Consider the following 13,660-nt stretch of genomic DNA (forward strand, 5'->3'; position numbering starts at 1 on the left):
GATACACTATTTTACAATCCTGGATACCTTCCACCCTCCAAGAAAAAATAAGTCGATTACATCACGATTGTCTCCCCACGCGTCCAGACAAGCCATTTGTTCGTGCTGATCAGCGCAGGGCCCGATGGCACCGCCAATTTCTCCGCATTCGCAGGTGAAATTACAGTTTGGCCGAGGACTCGGGACCCATCGTAGCCTTTGATCGATCTCGGAACTGGACTAGGGACGTCCTCCGGCCTCAAGGCCGAATTAGGCTTGAAGGCGCACATCCATTCCTGGAAGAATCGCCTCCAGGTCGCCTTGGTCTGTACGAAGTGCCCACCCTCGTGCATCTCCACTCTCGAGTACAAGCAAGCGTCTACAAGTGGCCAAGATGTTTCACGGCCGATATGGGTGTCATGCTTTCCGAGAATGTGAAGGGTTGGCAAGCGTAGGGAGTGCGGCAGGGGAGGATCGATAGGGGGGAAACCCGAGGCAAAGATGGCAAAATGAAAAGGAGGATGCGGCCGGGTGCTGAAAAGCGGGTGCGCGCTAGGGTCTTCTAACTGCGAAGAGGATAATGAGCAGATGCCTCACGGGTATGCACGGGCCTTACATATGCGCAGATATACGACGCCAAAGCGGCGCCCTGACTGAACCCGATAATACCCTAATCGACAATCAGTCATGAGTCATGGAAACAACTGTAGCCGTACGTCAAAGTGTTCTCGTTCCAATACCCTCTTTACGGTCAAGAGGCCTTGGTCCAGCCCATAATATTTCGTCCTGTCTTCATTGAACAGGCACCACGCACGTGGTGCCGATTGTCTGTCCAAAACCGGCTTGTGATTTTCCAGCGGATATCCGTCCTCGTCAACCAGAGATCCCGTGGGTTGGTCTGGCTGATCAAGGACTACCGGTCCGTCAACGAATACTATGTCAACGAGGCGAGTCAGTTTGATGGATCACGTGCCATGGATCGGAACGGAAAAACGCACCGAACTCTATATCGTCCTTGCATTGCTTGCAAATTGCGGCGATCTGATAAGACAACCTGTGAACACCTGGATCCGTTTGGGGACAGCATAACATTGCACCGGCTTACTTGGATCTGGAAGATATGGGCGTTTTGACCATACCCATGCAGCGCAAGGACCCGAAGCTTTGTCATTCTTCCACCTTATGGAGGTTGCTGTTCTGGGAAATGAGAGTAGGAAATACTGCCAGTCTGAGACCGGAGCTCTTTCCAAGGGGGAAATAGACACTGCACGTCAGAGATCAAGCTTCAGAGGCCGAAAGAAGGGATGGTTGTTCGGTATGCTTTTAGGGGAGATAGAGGCCTTGCTGCAGATATACTGCACCAAGGCAGAGCGAACAGTGGTATTTATCTCCTTTCTCCCATAGCGGCGAGAAGATAGCAAGGCCGATCAACACCCCAAAGATCAGTCCAGTGTCCCGGAGAGCAAATGCCCGCTTGCTAATGTCGCCGTTGTGCTCGTCAAGGGCGCTCCACACGATATCAAGGGAAGAGAGGGAAAATATTTGGCGCGGGCGATGGCTGCTTTGGAAGCAGTAATCGGGGAGATGAGGCATGTCTAAATAAAAGAACGTTGTTGAATAAAGGGTAATGGTGATTGTGGATTATAGAAGTCGAAGTTATTGAATAAGAAGTATGTGACCGCGAGCACGTGTGAGGAGACGCGGACGGAAAAGAGCGCCGGTGCACCACAAGCCCCCGGCTTGACCAGCGTACAGGGGGCGTCTGAGGATCCCTGACCAACAAGGGGAACAGTGACGAGAGAGCGAAATGGCGAAAGGCAGAGCGCGAACGAAATGGAAAAGAAACGCCGAGATTGTCAGCGAGGATTCCGGATTCGGTTCTCCTGATGATGTCGTGTCTGCGTCGCATGATTCTTATGAATGGAGCGTCTTGCCGCCCCAAAGAAAAGCGAGTGGCTCTAATGAGGGTTATCGATCTTCGAAGGGTGGTTTGGATCGTGGAAGTGAACGAGAACGAGCAGCGGGCGGAGATTCGGCGACCGAGAAACGATAATAGGACCGGAAACGAGCATCAAGGCAAACCAGAAATATCGACGCCAGCAGCAAAGCCAGCAGCTTGGGCAAAAAGAGGACGTTTTTGGAGTTGTTTGCACCGATATCAAGCTCGCGTCAAGACTCTAAACGCCGAGGCATAACCATATGATCAGGAGTCCATTACGAGCCCGAACAAAACATCGAAGACGTGAGAGGATATCTTGAGCGTATTGGGCGCTGACGAGGATCCGCTCCTGCCGATCGCTCTTAGTTTAAAGCACAGATAATCATATGGTATGATCCAACTCACCAGCGCCAGCTTATCCTGAGCGTATTGCCCATCCGAACATCAGCTTCAGTCGCCGGTTCTTAGAATGAACGGACGATCATCTCATCTCCTCGTGCTCTCGACCCTCATCTCACCCATCGCGGGCCTGGCCGAGTGGCGATCGGGATCATGATTTCGGCGGTTACGGTTACACTTATGCTTGCGGTCAGATGGGAGGGCCGATCGGGTGAGAGCAAACTGCCGGATTCGGGGGCAAGATGATGGTGCGAGCTGAAAGTGGACTTGGTTGTTATCGGGAGAGATATCGCAAGTTGGGCCGATGAGGCGCACGACGGGAGTGTTGAACCGATAGGTGTACCCTCCGCGTCAGGCGCTCGCTTTTCCACTCGCTGCTGAATCGGCCCCCTTATTTTGTCGAAGGGAGACATGTCGCGTCCTGAGGGGGAGGCGCAAGAGTCACCCCCGACCGGGAAAGACGTCCCAACCCAAGCTGCGGCTGGCTGCTCCACCGGCACTCGGATCGGCTCCCCGAGTCTTGAGGAAAAAGATACGGCCAACGACGATGAAGGATACGATGAATGTACCGAGGGGGACGGCGGCTCGTCCAACTCTGCTTGCGTCTCTACCTGTAAAACAGGCGCAAAGCAGGAGAGCAACCCATCTCCTCTCCCCCTCCCCTCCCCACATGCCCCCCAAGGCACCGGGCTCTTCAGCTCTCTGCTTATACTCTCGCCTCGATCCAGAAAACCACGCATATATGCACTCCGAAACCCCCTCCAGGTTTTCTTAGTAGGCAGCCAATGACCACCTTCGTGCATCTCCACCCGCCCACCTCGACACAGCCGCGCAAGCGCCAGCGAGTCAGCGTGCGGCATATGGGTGTCCGTTCGTCCCAGCACGTGGAGGGAGGGTGTGGAGAGGGATGAGAGCGGTGGGTCTCTGGGTGGGAAACCAGAGAAGAGGAGTGCGAACCTCAGCGGTGGGTGGGAGAGGTTGGCGAACAGCGGGTGCAAGGAGGGATGTGCTAGCTGCGAGGGGTTAATCATCTCTTGTGCCCTGCGTGCAAGGGAGACGTACGTAAGCACAGATATATGCTGCTAAGGCCGCACCTTAGCTGAAACCTAGGATTCCCTATTCCCTATCAGGCCCCTCCCCCCTTGCAGAAGAAGACACGTACGTCAATTCTCTCCCTTGCCAACAGCGCCCTTACAGGCTCTAAGGACGCGTCAAGCCCGTAATAACGCGTCTTCTCCGCGTTGGACGTACACCACCCACGCGGTGCGTCCTCCGGAGAAGGGAAGAGAGGAGGGGGGAGGGGGAAACCGTTGTCGTCTACCAGGGACGCAGTGGGTGGTGTAGGACAATAGAGGATATGGGGAGCGTCGAGGAATACTGGTGCTCGTCAGCTGTTATCCATCTTTCCAGGAGAAAGACGGACCGAACTCGATGTTTCGCATTCCCTACACAACGCGCGCAGCTAGACGCGTCAGTCCGAGCCGAAACATACATAGGAGTGGGGAGACAGACCTGTGCACGAAAGATACGCGTGTTCTGGCCATAGCCGTGTAGGGCTAGTACGCGGAGCTTTGACATCGACTTGATTGAACAGGGTGGACTTGCAGTCGTTCTGGGTCACCCAACCTCCCGGGGGTCGAGCTTGTTTATACTCCAGCGTTGCGAGAGTAGGATGTACAGCCTATCAGGAAGCTTGCATCGGGAGGACCACGCAGTGACAGGCAGGCAGACAGGCAGGCAGGGATATAACAACGCCAAGCTGTCAGCTAGCTGAGGCCGCTGTCCATTCCCGCTGCCCATGCCTCGTACCCAAGGCAGATCTAGGATCAAGATCCATCGACAGAACCAGGTCATAGCAGAGTCACAAGCCAGCAGAGTCAACCGGAGCCGGAGCCGGAGAGACAGCCGGACACGGATAAACAACGAGCGAGTGTCAGCCGCAGAGCATCGGAAGCGCGGTCCAGTGCCGGGCTGTTGTCCGGGTCTCGGGTTCTGCGTGGGAGGTGCAAGGTGAGGGCGGTGCTGTGGTTCCAGGCCTGTGCACTAGTACCCTGCAGGGTTGTAGGGTTGGGAATGTGTCCTCCCAGGGTGATGATTTCCGGGACAAGAGTCATGCTGGTAAGCAAGAACGTTGACACCGGCTTATACATACCCGGAAGGTGCGACAAGAATAAGTGTAAAGAGCAGAGTCATCAACGTGCGTCCTGTCTGGGCCGGATCGCAATACATATCGGGGGTTCTGGAGAAGACAACTCACACGGTGGCAGTGTATTTTGCGTTAGGGCGCCATGGTAACCATCACATTAATAAACGGGGACGGAGATTGATGATTGATGAACCACTTTCTACTCTGTGTAAAAAGCAAACGTTTATCTGATTCCATTCATAGGTGTCTCGGAATGCACATAATTGTGATCGGGGTGAGACAATAATGACGAGAAGGGTTGGGAGCGGACATGAGACAAGACCAGAGGTTTATGTCACTATTGGGCACGTGTGGCCAGAGGCTTCGGAGATGGTGAGCATCGGGCGTGTCATGCTGCGAAGTCGTAGTTGGAAGTAGAACTAGAAGTTAGAGTGTGCGCTACACGTCCTAACAGTGTAAGCTTATGTTGGTTTGTTATCCTTAACACACAGAGACGAAAGCTGGGTGGCAAGAAAGTGGTTCTCATCGGACACGGGCCGCCGACCGGGAAGGTTCCCGACTCCACGTGCACCGATCGATTACATAATTCGTGGGGGAATTCACATGCAACGAACCAATGTCGATTCTGAAATCGACGATCCCGACGTTGTCGCTCGTCTGTTCATCGAGTGTTTGTGTCTTGCGCCTCTGTGTCCATCGGTTGTGATCGGTGTTGAATACCTCACTCACTCGTGCGTCGTTCGTCACCGGTGAGGTAATCGACCCATCCGCACAAATTTGGGGTGCAGTTTCAACACACGTGAAGTTGCCTTCATTCCGATAGCTGTGCAGCTACATGCGCCCACCCTACTCAGTCCCTGTGACTCGCCCCTCCTCTTTCAGCATCATCAATTGATATCAACACCACCGTGCGTCTGGCAATCTTCCATTGTCAGCTTCTTCTAACACTTGACAATACCCCCTCCCTCTCCCTCTTCCTTCTCTTAAAGGCATACGTTCACTCTCACCCGATCTACCAACAACGGAAGGGAAGGGAAAGAAAGGGAGGATTCAGATCGGGAGAAGTGGGGCGCACGTTGATCGGCTGAAACGCGCATTCTTGCCATATACGGTTACAAGAAAGAGTATTTGAACCAACCCGAAATGTATCAGTATCATCCATCGCTCAAGATGCCCTCGGTCGAAAGCCTCTCCACCCCCACCGCCAGCCCTCTCTCATCCCCCATGGTTCCTCCAACCATCGTCACCACTTCCGTCCCGCTCCTCCAGCCAACACCGGTCAAGCCTACCTCGCTCGCCCCGCTCTCTCCGAACCATACGAGGACGAGCAACCCCTTCTCCCCCCTAATCAATGGCGGGTCGGGCGACGTCGGCAAGTGGGAGAGCTTCATGTCGCGCTATGGTGGGGCGCCGGGGTGGGAAGATGCTGCTCTGGACCGGGTGCGTTCACTTCCCAATATATGCGCATTTTCATCCATTGACTGACGAATTACAGGCACTCATGGAGCCTTTCACGTACACCACTTCCCACCCTGGGAAAGACATCAGGCGCACGATGATCGCTGCTTTCAACAGGTGGCTGCACGTCCCTGCCGAGAAGCTGGACGTGATCAGTCGCGTCGTTAACATGCTGCATAATGCTAGCTTGATGTACGTCTCCTCCCTTCTCTGCTCTACGGAATAGGGGCTGACCATGCACAGGATGGACGATGTGGAAGATGACTCAGCGCTGCGCCGCGGCTTCCCTGGTACGCCCGCTCCCTATCTCGTGGATGTCGGCTGACGCGAGTAGTGACGCACAAGATATACGGCATACCACAGACGATCAATACCGCCAACTATATCTATTTCCTCGCTTACCAGGAATTGTTCGCTCTGCGTCAGGGGCATGCCGCGTCCGCGCACAAGGACGTCCTTCCCGAGGTCCAAGCGCAGGATGTCTCCGACTCCGAGGGCGAGGAGGAACAGAAGCAGGGACAGCTCGCTCAAACCCAGCTACATGCGGTACAGGAGCCGCAGTCGCAGCCTCAGCCTCAGACGAGATCCCTGGGATTGGACGAACTCGTCACGGAGGAACTTATCAACCTGCATCGTGGACAAGGGTTGGACTTGTTCTGGAGGGACAGTCTGATCTGCCCTACGGAGGAGGAATACGTCAATATGGTGCTGAATAGTGCGTCTCCCTTCCCCTGTGCCCGTGTTTGGGTTGTACTGACGTGTATGCAGAGACCGGAGGGTTGTTCAGGCTGGCGGTGAAGCTCATGATGGCGTGCAGCGAGAGTAACGTGTATGCGTCTTATTTCCACTTTCGTTCGCAGTGCAACTGATGCTTGCGCACAGGGATTACGTACCCCTTGTGAACCTTATCTCGGTGCTCTTCCAGATTAGGGACGACTACGCCAACCTGGAGTTGAAGGAGGTACGTCCTGTTCTCATACCGAAGGGAATATAGCCATGCTAACATTGCGACAGTACTCGAGCAACAAAGGGTTTGCAGAGGACTTGACGGAGGGGAAGTTCTCCTTCATCGTCGTCCACTCTGTGAGGGCGGATACGACCAACCGCGTCATTTTGAGTACGTCTTGTTCCTCCTCCTCCTCCTCCCCCGCTCCCTGCTCCGGGCACATCCCAACCCCCACACAAGCGCTAACCCCCCTCTTTCCAGACGTGCTTCAAAAACGGCCCACCACGCCCTCAACAAAGAAGTACGCGATAGAATACATGCGCGACCACACGCATTCGTTCGAGTACGCTGTCGAGGTCCTGCGGAGCCTTGATGCCCAGGCGAGGAGGGAGATCGAACGCCTAGGGGGCAATAAGGAGCTGGAGGGGATTTTGGATATGTTGAAGGTTTAGTTTGCCCCTGCAGACCGGGCGTGTGTCTTTTTTTATTGGGTTTGTGTGTAAGAATTAGTTCAACTGAGATAAATGTATTATTTGACTGAGATGATTGGCTGCTGGGATCCAGAATTAGATTCGAGCAAGTAGACTGGTCTTACGTCAGAGGAGCCCGGGGGGGGGGGAGGGAATTGGAAGCAGGAGGAAGGAATAGTGGGTTAATGGGTTGAGGGCAGAATCGGCCGATCCTCTGCAAGATCTAGACCTCTTGTCCGACAAGATTCGCAGTCGCAAGACAACACTCCCCTTCCCAGCCAAGGAACAATCAGCCCGTGTTGCCACTGAGGAAGTCCGCCCCCGAGATAGGGCTCGATCAGTCCAAGGATACTGTACGTGGGCAACCTCCAGACCAGAGAGGGAAGAGCGGTTCCGGAGGCGTGGCTCGATGGGAGGGTAAGTTGGACACCGGGTAGGGCTGGTATCATGTGCTTGTAGGTGTTCTTCTGCTCTCCGGTTGCCCGGGACTCCGGAAGTCCCAGATATCAGAGGGAAGCGAATGGGTGTTCGGAATCCACAGCGTGTTCAGATGGGATGGACGTTCGGATTGGCCCTTCCAAGCTGGAATACTCCAATTCTTGATGGAGTTCGACTCGACTCTACTCGGGACGGAGCATGAAACGCTTTCCCACTGCTCTTCTCGTTGGAGGAGATCATCGGTCATCGGCTTGTCGGATGAAGGACCGACAGCAGGGACGTCGTCTTCCCTTTCGTAGTGTTTACCTCTCAAGCTGGATCATTCTGTATTCCTTGAGTAGTTTGTACATGATCGGTGAGATATGGTATGGTTCATACCTCATGCTGATAGAATCTTCTGATCCTGGGAACGCAGCGGGCTGGAATGATCGTTGGTCCAGTCTCGTAGCTCCCCAGTCGAGACAAGTTGCATGTGTCCAAAGCCTCGTCAACATGACCAATAAGTACCAGATTTGTGTTCTCCCAACACCCGGAACACGTCGGCGATCGGCCCGGGCTGCGGGTTGCTCATTCGCCGCAACTCCGAACCGGCATCAAGGACGTTGGGGCGATCCATGTCCTCCTTCTCAATCCAATGTCACACAACGTCCAACGATCGCCGTTCTATGTCACACGTGAACAGGCAACATGAACGGCCAAATTGGCACCCATGTTGTCCGGTTCCACGCAGGGATAAACAACATCAAGTCGAACGGAAAAAGGTTCGGAATATTCCGCGCAAGTGTGAAGAGTCAACAAAGGGCCTTTGGCGCGTCATCTATTTCTGCACCTAACGACCACATGCAATTCCTCTTTACCGCATCCTTATTTCCTTACTGACCAACATCTTCTGCGGCTCGAATCATTACCACATGCAAGATGAAGAAATAAGATGAAGAACACGTGGTGGTGAGGACTGAACACACGGCTCAGCCTGCCAAGCTGGTGTCTCTCCCCGCAGACGATGACGGAATGTGGACTACAACGACCTCAGGTTCCGAACAATGCCAAAAATAGCAAGCTGGACCACACGTACGTCTGTCAAGCGCCCGCCGGCCCTTCACTGACCATCCAATTAGCTCCTGGTAATGCACGCGTTCCTTAATCGGAACATTCCGATAGGCGGAAGTTGGCTCTCTTTGGACCCTTCAGAGTGCCTCAGTTCGAGGAACAGCCCTGTCAAAATCCTCCCATGCATCCTGGACACCATGTGCATCTCTGGTGCTCGTCAGTACTTCGCACTTGAACATCAGCAGCAGGAGGTGGAGTTGCGCTCGGACGACCACGTCGACGATTTATACTCCTTCGATCTCGTCAGTGTGTTCACGAACGTGCGCTACGTTATGGAAGGAACGATGAAGCCTAAAACACAAACGGAAAGCACCTAGATACTCTTATAAGTTGGGAAAGGAATCGTTATTTTTCAACGCTGTTCATTGCATTGGTACTCGCGACAAACAGCTCGAGATGTTCGTCCTCGCTTCCGCTGCAGCTTCGAGCCTTCTGCTCGCAATTTCTGTCTCTGCTGCCCCCAAGTCGCTTGTTGCTCCTCAAGGCGCCGAGGTACTCACTGTCGCTGTCTTTGGTGACTATGGCTGGACCGGTTGGATCCCCGCTCCGGATCACTTCTGTCTCGAGGTGATGGCCGACCTCAAGGCTGCGGGCATCACCGTCCCGAATGAGCTCGTCAACGACTGTGACCCCGGCGACAAGGCGTACATCAACAACGCTACCGCTCTCCAGAGTGAGTGCTGTATTTAGCACCTTTTCCGAGACGCTCATAATGCATACAGCCGATACTGCCAACTACATCGGCCAAGTCTGCACCATGAAGAACTGCAGTGCTATCGTGAGTGGCTTGTACACAGCTACTCTGATCTCTCTAAGTTGAAGCGTAGATCTCGGTCGGCGATAACTTCTATGACAGCGGTGTTGATTTCACCACCGGAGGCATCCTGCGCTTCGAAGAGGCGTGGGTGAACATGTATGCCCAAGGCGTCTTCCGCGACATGCCCTGGTACCAGTGTCTCGGCAACCACGATGTCGTCAAGGGCCAGGCTGGTGTAGACTTTGAGACCAAGATCCTGCCCTACTACGACGATAGGTGGAACTTTGTATGTTCCTATTCATCATATCCACAGGCGTAGTTGGCTGATGTGGGGGGATAAGGGTACTTCCGGTCTTCCCTACTGGACTTATCACCTCGTTGGCTCTAACTGGACAGCGACTTTCGTCGTCGTCGACTCGGACTGCTTCCTTTCTTCCTACCAGAAGGTGAGGATTTTCTTACAACCCTGAAGCAAGCCTTATCAGAGATCCGAATAGAACACCTCCGTCTACTATAACGAGTACACGATCGGCTGCCACAAGAACACATCTGTCCAGGTTGACTTCTTGAACCAGACGTTCTCGAACTCGAAGGCGGACTGGAAGTTCTTGCAGCTGCACCACCCGTACATGTCTTCCGCAACCAACCAGACCGATCTCGCACCCCTCATCCAAATCGTCGAGGCTCACAAGGGCATCGTCCTGAACGGACACGACCACTGTCTTGGTCACTACTATAACAACAACACCAACTTCATCCTCAGCGGTGCGGCTGGGTATCCTCAGGGTGGCGACTGCAACAACGGTACTCTCGTCAATTTTTTGCACCTGAAGACATGTTTAATGTTCTGTGCAGGTATTCCTCTTGGTCCCTTCACCAAGTTCCTGGCCGCGAACAACAACACTGGTGCGTCTCGGTGTTCCCCAGTCTATTATTTCATTAATCGCTTCATGACAGGTGCCAATGGCCTGGTCACCATGGACATCAGCTCCACCTCGGTCAATGTTGAATACTACGTCCGCGATATGCTGTTCATCAACGGTGACCTCTACCCGGTCGCGCACGATCTCATGCCATCCTACAAGTTCCAGATCACCCAAAAGTCTATTTAGAAGTGCTATCTAGACGACTTAAGATTGGGGTTGAAGGGTACAAAGGCACAACACATTAGTCTTCTACTATAATTGGTAATCCGAATCTTGCTTGAGAGAACATTCATATCCATATCTGGTGTTCCCACGATGGGGATAATTGTTGATCAGGTCACAATCAGTGCACCGCTAGTGCTTACGGCATCCAGACCCCTCGTCGTCGATGGAATATCTCCATACCCAGCAAAGGCGTGGTCTTACGGCAATTGCTGATGTCGAACATGAGTGGTTTCGGCCATTCGTCTTGTTTCACAGGGCGATGGTTGAGAGTATGTAACACTGATTGGTCGTCGACCAAGCTATGACAGAGCTTGATGTTTTCGAGCCGGGGTGCGATGACGCTCCTGCCGATGCCCGAATAGGTTGCCCTTCGTGTGAGAATATCGGTGCAGAGCGTGGGAGTGCCGCAGCTCTGCAACGCGAGCATCTTCAGGACGGGCGTGTGAACCAAGTACTGCCCGATCACATCGTCAGAGAAGACCCCTCGCAAGCCTAGCTTTTCTACAGCAGCCATCCAGGCGTATGTCGGGGGTTTCCCCTGGAAGTTGTCGGTGTCAATATTGAGGGGATTGGACAGACAAAGCTGAGTTAACACTGGCGTTTCGATCCCGTCCTCCAATAGGTGCATCAAGAATGACAGTTCCATATTTAAATGTTCCAGCTGCGGGAGGATGAGAGCCGTAGGTCTTGACTTTTTCTCCTGTGTTGAGGGAAGAGGTGGCCAGTCTTCATTGCGATCGACGGTGAGAGTACGCAGGGCGAGACAGCGTTGCAGGAGTAGGTGATGTTCGCATTTCGTTCGAAAACATACATTGTACAGGCTCAGACTCGTCAAGCAAGTGAAGTCGAACATCCGCTCAGTGCAGTGAAACAGCTCTTCATCTTCGGGCACGACTTGATCTGCGGCATTTCGTAACCTGTCACTTCGTGCAGCAAAGAACATCCCAATCTCTCCGGGGTCAACTGCCCAGCGGTGTGGATGGATATCGACGTCGAGCTCGGAGATGCGGGCAGCATGAGGAAATAATTGACGAGTCAGGTACCACAAAGGGATACCGTCACACTTGTGTAATTTTATCCTCACACTCATTTCACGTGCGCTGGAGCGGCTGAGTGACTGATTAAACCGGCGGAGGGCACATTTCTGTCGGGTTGTAAAGTCGTCCCAGGTACTTCGGATGTCGCATTCCGGGTCTCCCCCGGGCCCACTCGGGCGAATTGGTAACCCAGGACCATCCAGATTCTCGGTTTCTTCCCTTCTATCATTCGCCACGACCAGCCTCGGTCGTTCTGCGGCCGTAGCAGCGTAGTCAGGAAGTGTGACCAGTGTGTGTGTGAGTCTGAGCCGGAGACCTGCCACAGGATATGAGAGTGCTCGACCAAATGTGACAAGCGTCCACAGCACGCTCATGCCCTCTACTCCCTGTCTCCATCCACGAGAAACGGAGCGAAGCGTGGAGACAGCGTGCTCGCGGTAATCTTCGGGGAGGGTGTCATAAACGGCGATGACGATAAGACGCCAAATCTCGTTAGGCAGACCGGGGATAAGACAGACATCTTCTCGCTTGTTTTCGCAGAGTTGAAGAGTCTGAGAGTAGTGGGTTGACATTTGTGCGGAGGAGGGTTGCGTTTGCCGAGAGAGATGAAGACCAGTACGTGTCGCTCATAGGCCGTGCAAAGGAGGTTTTCAATGGGCTTCCCGAGGCACCATTTTTCAAGTCCCAGCGATTCGGGGCGTGCAGCCTGCCTGCCGACGACAGCAAGCTTGGGGTGGGAAGGGAGAAGGAGAGAGAGGAAGAGTTGTGCCCTGCAAACGGGTCGCTATATTCGCTCGTATCCCTGCAGTTCGGGGACAGAATCTCCATTCGTAGGGACTGAGGAAGCACGCAGGATCGGAAACCGCCTCCATCGGGAACATCAATAACCACCGCCACGCGGGATCCTGCCTTGATGCTTACCCCGTGGCGGGGAACTGCCGGCCATCCGGTGCCTTTTCAATCGATATCCCTTGTCGGATGGTCTACCGGGCATCAATAATAGGCGCTCACGACAATTGTCATATGGCAAGTCGGCACCCTACACCCTGCAGGGTACAATAATGCGCCTTAATAGCTCATGATCTTGCTTTCGGGTGGCATCTCCGAGGACAGAACCCATATAAACTCGAAACAGAACACTTTGAGGGGCCGGTGTTCTGCTCAAAATCCATCGTAATTGGAATGGGAAAACTCCGCATACATTCCTGATTAGGTTAGGGATAAAAAGAAATGGGTTTCACATTAGAGATCCACTGAGCGAGAACAAAGGCGAAAAAATGTAACTTGCCTCATGCATCTTCATTACCTTCCTTGAGGCTCTCGTGTTCTCCGTAAAATCCCTGTTCTCTCAGGTTATGCTTGTCTCCCGCATTCATTGGCTAGCTGACCTTGCTAGGAGCCCTGGATGTACAAGGTACAGTGATATTCTTGTGGCCGCATGACCACACGGCTTCTTTCAAGCAAAAATAGGAACTGTACAGCCACGCCGGTGATGCTTAGGGCCGGTACATTCCCAAATCATTTCACTTTACCCACGCCTTTGGATCCCATGAACCTCGTAATAGAAACAGCCAGATTTCAAACTACGGAACAAGGGGAGGGAATTTCTGAGCGATTCCTCCAGGTCTAGGCTAGAACGGCGAAGAGTCCTTCTCTTCGCTAGTAGGCTTCGCTACTTGATCGCTCGGCAGCCCTTTAGAAGCGTCGGGCGGATTCACGAAACCATGCATATTGCCACTAATGCCGTTGTTCCGACACCATGATCGAGTGAATTCCTGAAAATGCAGGACTTGGTGCGAGGCAACCCCTCTCCAGTACAACCGAAATGCG

At 53.5% G+C, this 13,660-nt stretch overlaps 5 protein-coding genes across 5 annotated transcripts; 2 read left to right on the plus strand and 3 right to left on the minus strand.

Moving 5' to 3' along the window:
* Positions 1 to 56: 56 nt before the first annotated feature.
* On the minus strand, positions 57 to 1,151 carry DACRYDRAFT_119738 (uncharacterized protein; the record flags this gene model as incomplete). The annotated part of the gene is made up of 5 exons (XM_040770853.1): positions 57 to 545; positions 596 to 649; positions 696 to 913; positions 978 to 1,020; positions 1,085 to 1,151. Coding segments are annotated over 5 exons (871 nt in total), but the record flags the coding sequence as incomplete, so codon positions are not given.
* A 1,276-nt stretch (positions 1,152 to 2,427) lies between these two features.
* On the minus strand, positions 2,428 to 3,895 carry DACRYDRAFT_112260 (uncharacterized protein; the record flags this gene model as incomplete). Its single annotated transcript, XM_040769385.1, has 4 exons — positions 2,428 to 3,399; positions 3,480 to 3,694; positions 3,741 to 3,762; positions 3,830 to 3,895. The coding sequence occupies 4 exons, from the start codon at positions 3,893 to 3,895 to the stop codon at positions 2,428 to 2,430; spliced, it is 1,275 nt and encodes a 424-aa protein (XP_040623819.1).
* A 1,807-nt stretch (positions 3,896 to 5,702) lies between these two features.
* DACRYDRAFT_72666 (terpenoid synthase) lies at positions 5,703 to 7,383 on the plus strand. The gene is made up of 8 exons (XM_040775976.1): positions 5,703 to 5,903; positions 5,959 to 6,113; positions 6,165 to 6,211; positions 6,256 to 6,636; positions 6,690 to 6,750; positions 6,804 to 6,882; positions 6,936 to 7,038; positions 7,129 to 7,383. Exons 1-8 carry the CDS (start codon positions 5,853 to 5,855, stop codon positions 7,317 to 7,319), a joined length of 1,068 nt encoding a protein of 355 aa, XP_040623820.1. The 5' UTR covers positions 5,703 to 5,852; the 3' UTR covers positions 7,320 to 7,383.
* A 1,898-nt stretch (positions 7,384 to 9,281) lies between these two features.
* On the plus strand, positions 9,282 to 10,754 carry DACRYDRAFT_59703 (tartrate-resistant acid phosphatase type 5 precursor; the record flags this gene model as incomplete). Its single annotated transcript, XM_040775580.1, has 7 exons — positions 9,282 to 9,558; positions 9,608 to 9,663; positions 9,713 to 9,928; positions 9,984 to 10,088; positions 10,140 to 10,446; positions 10,498 to 10,548; positions 10,600 to 10,754. 7 exons carry the CDS (start codon positions 9,282 to 9,284, stop codon positions 10,752 to 10,754), a joined length of 1,167 nt encoding a protein of 388 aa, XP_040623821.1.
* A 34-nt stretch (positions 10,755 to 10,788) lies between these two features.
* Positions 10,789 to 12,402, minus strand: DACRYDRAFT_119741 (uncharacterized protein; the record flags this gene model as incomplete). Its single annotated transcript, XM_040770854.1, has 1 exon — positions 10,789 to 12,402. One exon carries the CDS (start codon positions 12,400 to 12,402, stop codon positions 10,930 to 10,932), a length of 1,473 nt encoding a protein of 490 aa, XP_040623822.1. The 3' UTR covers positions 10,789 to 10,929.
* Between the last annotated feature and the right edge of the window lie 1,258 nt (positions 12,403 to 13,660).

This window comes from Dacryopinax primogenitus (genome assembly GCF_000292625.1).
Source record: "Dacryopinax primogenitus strain DJM-731 SS1 chromosome Unknown DACRYscaffold_25, whole genome shotgun sequence".
NCBI classification, from domain to species: domain Eukaryota; kingdom Fungi; phylum Basidiomycota; class Dacrymycetes; order Dacrymycetales; family Dacrymycetaceae; genus Dacryopinax; species Dacryopinax primogenitus.

Bases quoted from the DNA above. Each gene is read 5' to 3' on its own strand.
- DACRYDRAFT_72666 (XM_040775976.1), top strand. From the start codon at position 5,853: ATGTCGCGCTATGGTGGGGCGCCGGGGTGGGAAGATGCTGCTCTGGAC. The intron at 5,904-5,958 runs GTGCGTTCACTT...GACGAATTACAG, and splicing joins AAGATGCTGCTCTGGACCGG to GCACTCATGGAGCCTTTCAC. The intron at 6,883-6,935 runs GTACGTCCTGTT...ACATTGCGACAG, and splicing joins CCAACCTGGAGTTGAAGGAG to TACTCGAGCAACAAAGGGTT.